The 10,098-nt window shown below is 57.7% G+C and overlaps 1 protein-coding gene across 5 annotated transcripts; it reads left to right on the top strand.

The window, feature by feature from the left end:
- Positions 1–3,151: 3,151 nt before the first annotated feature.
- Positions 3,152–10,098, top strand: Mrgbp (MRG domain binding protein). Of its 5 annotated transcripts, XR_007107346.1 has the most exons (7): positions 3,152–3,363; positions 4,439–4,560; positions 6,071–6,250; positions 6,392–6,473; positions 6,767–6,841; positions 7,006–7,127; positions 7,264–7,406. XR_007107346.1 is itself a non-coding variant. In XM_047542429.1 (6 exons), the coding sequence occupies exons 1-6, from the start codon at positions 3,216–3,218 to the stop codon at positions 9,214–9,216; spliced, it is 702 nt and encodes a 233-aa protein (XP_047398385.1). In that variant the 5' UTR covers positions 3,152–3,215; the 3' UTR covers positions 9,217–10,098. The 5 variants fall into 5 exon arrangements, 3 of the variants coding, with proteins under 3 accessions (XP_047398385.1, XP_047398384.1, XP_047398386.1); XR_007107345.1 differs by having other exon boundaries at positions 6,767–7,127; positions 7,264–7,291; XM_047542429.1 differs by lacking the exons at positions 7,006–7,127; positions 7,264–7,406 and adding an exon at positions 9,122–10,098.

Below are 10,098 nucleotides of genomic sequence, written 5' to 3'. Positions count from 1 at the left end.
TTGCCTGAACAATCAGGGTGGAAGCAACTGTTGGCAAGGAGGGGTCTGTCCCCCTGCTCCCCACTCTGTGGCCCAGAGGGCTCTCCTCCAGCAGGGTCCCCTCAGACACACACAGGCTCAGGGCCCATGCACTGCCCGCTCCAGCCTGCTATACTTGACCTCATAACCTTTCTCCCCAACCTTATTTGGAACTACTGATCCTGAAAGAGTCCCTGGAAGCCGAGGCTCCCAGGACGTGGCTCCAAGTCCGTTGTCCGAAAGCAGTCACCAGGGATCCAGAACGCCACGGGCACGGCTCCTCTTGGGCTCGGGCTTCTCAGTTGTGCCTGCCTCTGGCCCCAGCTGTGCTCACATATGTGTCCAGACAGGGAGTCAGACGACTCGTCAGGGGGCAGAGTCCAAGCAGCTGACCACAGCGTTGTGCCCCTCCCTGTGACCTGGCATGCAGTATGTTCCGCGTGGACCTGGTGTGGCTTCAAGTAAAGCTGAAGGACGTTTCCTCTGGTCCAGGCCATCTGATCGCATCAAGTCTGGTCGCCAGACACGGTCCAGGACCTGTCTGTCATGGAAGGAGCCGAGTGCCTGCAGGCTCAGTGCCGCGTTCACACGGCAGGTAGGAGAGCGTGGAGAGCACCGGCCCAGCCCAGGCTCTGCCAGTCAGGTGCAAAGGAGGACGCATCCAGCGCGGCACTCCAGACTGAAGGAGAGTCCCACCTGACGTCAGAGTCCAGGTGCACACGGAGCTCAGCCTGGTCGAGGAGGGGCCCAGGTGCCCAGGGAACAGCAAGGAGCGAAGACCTGAGTGGCCGTGGGCTGAGTCACCCTCACCCTGTAGGCCCAGCTGGGACAAGTCCCACAGGCCCACCAGGCAGACGTCAGCATGGGCCCAGCTGGGGGCAGAATGCCAGTCACATGGCCACTCCCCAGGACAGCTGTCTCTCACAAAGCCTCCAGATTGTGAGGACCAGCCTCACCAGCACCTCTGCCTCCAGATGGTGAGGACCAGCCACAACAGTGTCCCCTTCAGCCGGGAAACTGAGGCCCAGGGCCCAGATAGTTGGCCAGCTCTGAGCCACTGGGCAGCATTCACTGAAGTTGATTGAGCCTGGTTAGGGGAGGAAACCAGACCCAAGAGTGACCAGCACAGGCCCAGGCCCAGGGCAAGCGAACAAGCTCATTGATACCCCCGCACCGCACTGGGTTGCTGTTGGCTCACTGCACAGAGGAGCACGCTGAGCCCTGCGAAGGCTCAGAGGCTTACCCTGGTCACACAGCTGGGAGGCAGCAGAGCGGAGAGAGACCCAGAAGCCTGACCCCAAAGTCTACACCCTCCCGAGATGGCCAGTGGGTGTTTGCCGCAGGACCTTGGTAGAGTGGCCTTGGAAAGCAGAGGGCGAAGCTCACACGGGGCCAGATGGGGCAGGGCAGGCCAAGTCTTTGAGCTCGCTCGGCGGGGACTGATGCAGTCACGGCCTGGAGCCGGTTCCTGTATGCCCCGCCCAGGCTCCACCCAATCTCAGCGCCACCGGGACTCTGCCAGTCCTTGCCCCGCCTCAGACTCCACGCAGACCCCGCCTAGCCTCGGCCCCACCCAGACTGTACCCAGACTTCGCCTCACAGTCTGCCCCACCGACTCCACCCAGGCCAGCAATTGACACCCAAGAAACTCCGGACTAGGGTTGGAGTCACCACTGCTCCATCCCCAAGCTGCGGGTGGGGGTGTGTGCAGGCAGTGAAGGCCAGCAGAGCCCCGGAGGGCTGGCCCGAGGGAGCCCCTCTGCCCAGCACAATCTCAGTCAATCCGAACCCCGCTCCTGCAGGAACTGGTGACTGTATTGGAGGGGGCGGGTATTTTAACAGCTTTACTGAGCCGTAATTTACATACCTACAATTCATCATTTAAGGTGTACATTTAAGGCAGGTTTTACTCACACTGTGCAGCCTTGGACACAACCTAATTTTAGAGCATTTTCAACCCCTTAAAAAGAAGCCCAGTACCCACGAGCAATTACTGCCCAAGCCCACCTCCCCCAAGGGCCCTATGTTATTATGTGTGATTTCTTTTCTTTTCTTTTCTTGTAACAGGGATTGAACCCAGGGGTGCTTAACCACTGAACCACGTCCCCAGCCAACTCCCCCAACTTTTGTTTTTTTATTTTGAGATACAGTCTCACTAAGCTGCCTAGGGCCTGGCTGAGTTGCTGAGGCCCATGCCACCACGCCCAGCTATGTCTGGATTCTTTGATTCAGCACAATGCTTTCAAGACTCACCCCTGTTGCAGTGTATCAGTGTTCCACTCCTTTTCAGAGTTGAGTAATATTCCACTGTTTAGATTTATCACCCTTTATCCATTCATCGGTTGTCATCAGAGCTTACGTTGCTTCTGTCTTCCTGCCATTATGGAGAGCTCTGGAACATTCCTGTAGCAGCCTTTGTGTAGATAAATGTCTTCATTTATCTCTGGTAGGTACCTACAGAGCCGCTGGGTCTTATGGTAACAATGCATAGTCCTTTAAGGAACTGACAGCTTTCAAAGACAGCCACCAGTCGTACATTCTCACCCAGGATGCCCGCTGGTCCCGCTTTCTCCACCTCCTCCCCAACACTGGTTTCATCAGGTTTTCTTATTATAGTCTCCCAGGAGGATGTGAAAGAGCATGTCCCTTTTCCACTAGTGCATTACAATCGTATAATGGTGGGGTTCATTGTTACGTATTTGCACATGCCCGAGTAAGTCGTTTTGATTCGTATTTCCCTAAGGACCAGGGATGGCGAGCATCTTTCCATGTGCTCATGGGCCATCTATCTTCTTTAGAGAAATGTTCAGTCACATCTTTTGAGTTTTTTAATCGGATTAATTATTAATCTTTTCGCTTTTTTGGCAGTGTTTTAGACGCGCAAGTTTTCCTTCCTTTTACTATTTTGATGCCGTGTTCTTTATCTTATCGCGCTTTAAAAAAAAATAACGCTTTTTAAGTGCCCCTGAACCAGCCCCGTGCAACCCGCAGAGCCGGACAGTGTGCGGCAGGGAAGGCACCGCCAGGGGGCGCCGCGGGCGTGCGCAGGAAGGCAGGCCCCGTCTGCGCCTGCGCCGAAGCGGCGCGTGAGCCCGCGCGCGCGCCCGCCCGGCGCGCGCCCGCCCGCCCGCGAGTGCGCCTGCGCGGAGCCCGTGGCCGCGCCTGCTCGCGCCGGGCGCTGGTCGCTCCCGGCGGCCATGGGGGAGGCCGAGGTGGGCGGCGGGGGCGCCCCGGGCGACAAGGGCCCGGGGGAGGCGGCCACCAGCCCGGCGGAGGAGACGGTGGTGTGGAGCCCCGAGGTGGAGGTGTGCCTCTTCCACGCCATGCTGGGCCACAAGCCCGTCGGTGAGGCCGGGCGCGGACCCGCGTGGGGGCGGGGCGGCCGCAACCGTCGGGCGGGGCGGGGCCTGCGACCGCGCGCCGGACGCTGCCAGGACACCCCTGCTGGACCCCGCCGCCCGGGACACCCCTGCCCCGGGACCCCGCTGACCCTGGACACCCCCTGCCCCTGGACCCCGCCGCCCGGGACACCCCTGCCCCGGGACCCCGCTGACCCTGGACACCCCCTGCCCCTGGACCCCGCCGCCCGGGACACCCCTGTCCCGGGACTCTGCTGATCGTGGACACCCCCTGGACCCCGCCGCCCGGGGACACCCTGTCCCTGGACCCCGCCGCCTGGGGACACCCTGCTCCTGGACCCCGCCGCCCGCGGATACCCCTGCCCCTGAACCCCGCCGCCCGGGGACACCCCTGCCCCGGGACCCTGCTGACCCTGGACACCTCCTGGATCCCGCCGCCCGGGGACACCCCTGCACCGGGACCCCGCTGACCCTGGACACCCCCTGCCCCCGCCGCCCGGGGACACCCCTGCCCCGGACCCCGCTAACCCTGGACACCCCCAGGACCCCGCCGCCCAGGGACACCCTGCCTCTGGACTCCGCTGACCCTGGACACCCCCAGGACCCGGCTTTCCCAGGGACACCCTTGTCCCTGGCACTCAGCCCCTGGTCACCCCTATTCGCAGGGACCCCCCCCCCCCCCCACACACACACACACACACACTTGCCCTCCTTACCCCAGATACCGGCTGTTCTCGGACACCCAGCCCCCACTCCCTGAGCATTCTCATACACACACACACACACACACCTGCTGCCAGGGACACCTCTGACATCTGCTCCTGTGCCCACAGTTCCCGGCCCCCTTGATGTCCCTTTGCCGGCCATAACCCTGCCCTTCCCCTTGTGCACAGCTGCCCTTCCTACATCACCTCCACCAACCTCTGCCCTTTCCTGCCACTCACTACCCTCCCCACTGACACCCCTCTCCCCTCCCAGCCCCCCATTGCCCCTTCATTCCCCAGGACAGGGCACTGTCTCCCTCTTCCCCTTTACCTACTGTCCTGCTTCTCCTTCCATAGGGGTAAACCGACACTTCCACATGATTTGTATCCGGGACAAATTCAGCCAGAATATTGGGCGGCAGGTCCCATCCAAGGTCATCTGGGACCATCTGAGCACCATGTACGACATGCAGGCACTGGTGAGCTGAACCCCTCTCCATTGCCGGGTGAAGGGTGGGGAGACAAGAAGCCCACACCTTGTTCCCTGGAGGCCAGGCCCAATGAGCAGGGGGTGCACCCTCCTCACTTCCTAGGTGTCTGCTGAGCAGAACAGCAGGGGTGGTCCAACCGATGAGCACAAATTCCAGGGAGTAAGTGGGGACCTGAGACCCCAAGCAGGGGCTTTAGTCACAGGAACTCAGGGTGCATGGGCCCCTTGCTGTTGTCAGTCTTCTGGGAGTCCCAAAAGTGTTTTAGGTGGGAGGTGAACTTATCTGAGTCGCACTAAGGTGAATATGGTGGCTTCTGTGGAAATGAGGCACATCGAGCCCCCATCCTCACAGAACTCAGAGCTGGCAGTGTCTGACGGGCAAGTAGATTAGTTGAATAACCAGAGTGGCCAATAGACAAGTGGGTGTTCTTGGCAGAGGAAAGGCAAGTACCAGGTGAGGATACCTGCAGTGTCAGGTGGGTTGGGGTCAAGGGACCAGGAGAGCTGTGTTGGTAAAAGGAGATCCATGCTTCCTGGCTGGACTCATAGCCACACTAGTCCTTGCAAGACTTGTGTACACACTGCCTGTTGGCCTTGGGCAAGCCCCAGGTGCCCCCCTTTCTGTAGCTGTAGGGAGCTGGTAAGAATGCCCTTAAAACCCGGGTGGTGGTTGCCAGTTGCAGCTCACACTGAAGGCATTCTGAGCCTGGTAGGGAGCTTGCAGCAGGTGACCAGCACCTGTAGTCCAGGTGCAGCCATCTGTGAGGTCCTCTCTGCAGTAGCCTCATTCCTGCCTGCACAATGAGCATGTTCCTGGTCACCACCTGCAGGATCAGAGGCCCTTCTCTCTCTCCAGACTCCCCAGGACCAGCAGTTTGCCCAGTTGTGTTGTGGGGTTCCTTGGGGCACCTGCTCCCGAGATGCTTCCTGCCCAGGTGCAGAGTTGAGTGCCACACTGTGTCTGTCTAGGGAAGACAAAGCTCTGGGCTGAGATCAGCACAGGGGCTTGCTCAGAGGGCACAGTGACCTTCTGGGTCCTCAGGGAACTTCCATTCACCATCCGGGACAGCTGCCCCCCATCTTATTTCTACAGCAGCTTCTGAGAGCAGAAAAGACTAGAAGAAGGGACCTGTCCCCTTGTCTGGCACACCCACATTGATGGATAAACTTGGGCTAACCACCCAACTTCCACGCAGCACCTGAGCTGCCAGTGGAGTCCCTCTCCTGATCCTGTCCCATTCAGGGAACTTCGTGGCATCTCATTCCCTTGGTCCAAAGGCCTCGTGTTCTCAGGTCCCTGTCCCCTCTGGTATGTGGGACGTGCAAGACAGGTGGAAGCCCACTCTGCTTGGCGACCTCCCCACTTGCCATCCCCGCTGCGCTTCTGTGCACGTGGCCTTCCTACTGGCACCAGGTGGGCAGGGACTGGAAGTGCCTGTGTCCTTCCTTGGGATGTCACTGCCCTTGGGACACTCATGGGGCAATCATTCTCTTTCAAGGAAGCCACAGGGGTAAGCTGGCCAGTGTGTGTCGGCAGGACTACAGCTTTCTCAGGGCGCTGCAGTGGCATGGGCCCCTTCTTTCCCTTGGCTGCCTGTGGAGCCTGTGCCCACCTGTCCTTCCCTGGTCTGTTTGCCAACCCAGATTGTGCTGGATTCTGCCGGCAAAAAGAAAGAAGGGTCAGTACCCTGGGCCCTTCCTACTCAGCTCAGCAACCACAGCACTTGCTGGCTGCTCCCGAGCAGCTCTCGCATGTCTTTACAACCTGCTAACATTGTATTTTGCTTTTTTATTTTACAAAATGCTGTATTTGCTGCCAGCACGAGTCTGAGATTCTTCCATTCCCAAATCCAGAGAGGAATTTCGTCCTTCCAGAAGAGATCATTCAGGAAGTCCGAGAAGGTGAGGTTCCACGGAGGTTTGGTCTGGGAGTAGAAAAGGTGGGGCCTGAGCCAGGGATGGGAGGTCACAGTGAAGACCAGGGACCTTCAGGGGGTATCCTGCCTCCACCCGCATGTGGGTGGTCTGGGGGCCTGGGGGGGGGGGGCGAAGTGGGGGTGGGTGTTCAAGAGCACCTGTGTGACGGATGCTGCCGCCTGTGTGGGCAGCCAGAGTCGGGGCAGTCCTGGCCCAACCATCCCCAGCGCTGGCCGCCACCGTGGGTTTCCAGTGAAGGTCAGCTGTCTCCTCCACAGGAAAAGTGGTCATTGAAGAGGAAATGAAAGAGGAGATGAAGGAAGACGTGGACCCCCACGGTGGGGCTGACGACGGTAAGTGTGGAGCCCCCCGCCCTGCCCCGTGCCCTCTGGAGCACAGCACCCCGTCTCCCTCCCCGAAAGGCCTCCCTCACGCAGGGCGCAGTCAGGTGGCCGTAAAGTCTGCAGGACGGAGGGTCATCTCAGTGCAGGAGGAGTCCTGACAGCGTTCCCCGCAGCAAAGGAAAGTGCAGGAGCCGTGGGCTCGGCTGCTCCTCTCCTGACGGCGTGGCGGAGCCTGGACGCCTGAGCACAGGACGCCCCGAGGCTCTCGGTCGGGAGGCCCCTCTTCAGGCCTCGTGTAAGGGGCTCCCCACCCAGGGGGACGCCTGCTGGGGTCAGAGGGTCTTGTGTAGATTCCAGTTTTCCTAACTGAAGAAGAAGACAAAATGAGATTCTGGGTATTCTGTCTTCAGCCAAATGATTTTGTTTCTCAGTTTTTTCATCTTCAGGGAGCTTGGGGAAATCAACAGAAAAACCCAGCAAAGACAAAGAGAAGAGCTCCTCAGACTTGGGGTGTAAAGACGGGGCGGACAAGCGGAAGCGCAGCCGGGTCACTGACAAAGTTCTGACCGCAAACAGTAACCCCTCCAGCCCCAGCGCTGCCAAGCGGCGCCGAACATAGACACCGCGGCCAAGCAGCAGAGTCATCTGAGCTGCAAGCCCTACTGCCTGCCCTCAGGCCCCTGGGTAAACGTGGCCATCTGCAGGGAAGCTGTGGAGGCTCCCACCATGTTGTCAGACCACCAGGGTCCCTGGGGGGCCCCAAAGACCAGGACCAACCCTCTTGGACGTTGAGGCCACCAAGTCCACGTCTGTCTTCTCCGGGGTTAGCTCCACCTGTGCCGCATTGCGTGGAGGAGAGCAAGGGCGAGGGGCCAGGAGAAGGCTGCGAATTAGCAAGCAATAACACGGTCTCCACTCTGTCATCAGAAAGGCCATAGTGCTAGCCTTCCCCGGGACCTGCTCTGCGTTTACTTGTCCCTCAGAACCTCTCTTTGGCCCCACAGAGGCATCAGGAGCGTGTGGCCCAAGTCACCACATGCCCCACTCCCTACCTGGGAGACTAAGAACTGGATGTTTTTCTCATTCACTTGTACTGTAACGATGTATATAATTTGGTTGATATTTCACTATTTAATTTTTAAGAAGCCTATTTTACTAGTGTTTTATATGAGAAAAAATACTGCAGAAGTTAAACCTGTGTTGTATTTTTTCTGAGATGTTTTGTTTTTAGGTAACAACTACTGAGATACTTTTTGCTCAGTTTTTATATACCAGATACAGAGAATTTATAGTGGTTATTTTTGTAATTCTAGCAACTTGCAAAAAGACCAAATGAGGGACTGGAGGGGAAGACACACCTTTGGGCTGGTGAGGCGGTGGCCTCAGTGTTGGTTGAAGTATGCTTTCATTTGACTACAGAACATTAAAGCACAAAACGTCAACCTGGAGTTGTGTGGTTTTGATAACCAAAATGAGTTAGCTTTTTTTTTTTTTTTTTTTTTTTTGCAGTAGGAAGTTTTATTTTTCCAAGATTTCTAACTGAAGAGCACACTCAGACAACTTGTTAACATCACTTGATACAATGTACAAACAGTAACAGGTCCAGAGTGGTTACTTTGTTGAACATGTGTCACATCCAGAGAGACTTACTGCTCTGGGCACCTGCCGAACTGCTCTCTGGCATTTGACGGTTAGACTGCGGACTGTTCTTTACAGAGTCCAACCTTTGGGCATGATGAGATGTGCCATCCTGGCCAGCCTACACACACATGCCTCTCAGCATCTCAACACCTACGTGGGGCTGAATTCCTCTCCTGCCATCTGCAGTGTTCTAAGTGACAAGAAGTGCCAGCATAGGACCCCAGCTGGTCCACACCAAACCCAGTCACTTCTGGGTCGGGCAGTTGGGTGCCCTTGAATATGACTGAATCCAGTTTTCCAGCACAGAGAGAATATCTTGTGTGAACAAATGAGCTGGTCTCAGCCTTCCCTTCCACATGCCCAAGTTAGGCCAGCTGCATGGGTCCATGTGTCCCCTTTCTGCAGAGCCTGGACTGGTCCACACCCTTGTCCATACCATCCTGCCACATGGGTGGGAGCCAAGGATCAAGTTTTGCCCATTTGAGATCAAGTCCCAGCAGAGTAGACCTGTGGCCTGTGCTGTGTCTGAGACAAAGAGGACGGTCAGGATTGCAGAACCAGCCTAGGGAGCACTCCCCTCCCCTGGCAGAGGGAAGGGCAGGGTCTCCTTTCACCCAGGCGCCACCTCCATGTGCTCTCTCCTTCCAGGTCAACCTTCACTGAATGCCCATTTGTGCTGGTCCTGCCACTGGAGCCTGGCCCTTGAGCCCAGAACTAGCAGGGGAAAGGGAAGCAGATGGTAACCCTGAGGGATGACCAGGAAGGAGGCCTGCTCTTCAGCAAGGCGCACTGTTGGAAACCCCACCTGAAGCTGCGTCTCCAGGACTTCAGTGCATGCTAGAATGCCTGGTCAACAGGTCGGCACTGGCCTCTTCTGTCCCTCCAACATCCTGCTGCCCCTCAGGAGCAGCCATCACCCCACAGCCCCAGTGACCTGACCTGGTTTGTCAGCCCTGATAGCTCACATGAGCTCCTGCTGGCACGTAGAGATGACCAGGTAGAATTCACAGCTCAAGAGTGCCCAGCACAAAGTCAGAAATGACCACTGTAGGACACGGAAATGCATTGCACTGTGGTTCACACCTATTTGCAAAGCCATCCATGCTGAGATGCCCAGCACACCCGACCTCCAGGCACTTTCCCTGCAGAGGACGATGTCCCCTCAGGTGTCCTGTGCAGGGAGTCCGAAGGGACTGTCGAGCTGGGCGTGGCCTCCCCTCTCCCAGACTGGTGCAGGGACAATGAGAGCCAGCTGGTCCCACTGCTCCCCAGGCTCCTGCAAGGCTGAGCCATAAGCAACACCACCTGCAGGCTGTGCAAGATGACCCCTCCTGCAGGACTGGGAGCAACGTGTGTGGCCCTGCTCACTCCAGCCAAGGCAGCAGAGCCCTCGAAAGCTGAGCCACTGCGTGACATCAGACTGTGGAGGATGCTCAGGGAGACACGATGCTTCATGGCTCTCTGAAGGTGAACTCTGCAAAAACTACACAAAACCAGAGGGCATTTCTGGTGGCCGTATGTGTAAAAAAGCTGTGCAATATCTTAAGAACAACTCTTGTGCTGGGCTGGGCTCAGTAGCAGAGCACTCGCCTGGCATGTGTGAGGCACTGGGTTTGTCCTCAGCA

Source organism: Sciurus carolinensis, chromosome 2 (genome assembly GCF_902686445.1).
Source record: "Sciurus carolinensis chromosome 2, mSciCar1.2, whole genome shotgun sequence".
Classification (NCBI taxonomy): Eukaryota; Metazoa; Chordata; class Mammalia; order Rodentia; family Sciuridae; genus Sciurus; species Sciurus carolinensis.
The sequence above is the reverse complement of the archived record's forward strand: the minus strand, read 5'-3'. Positions and strand labels throughout refer to the sequence as shown.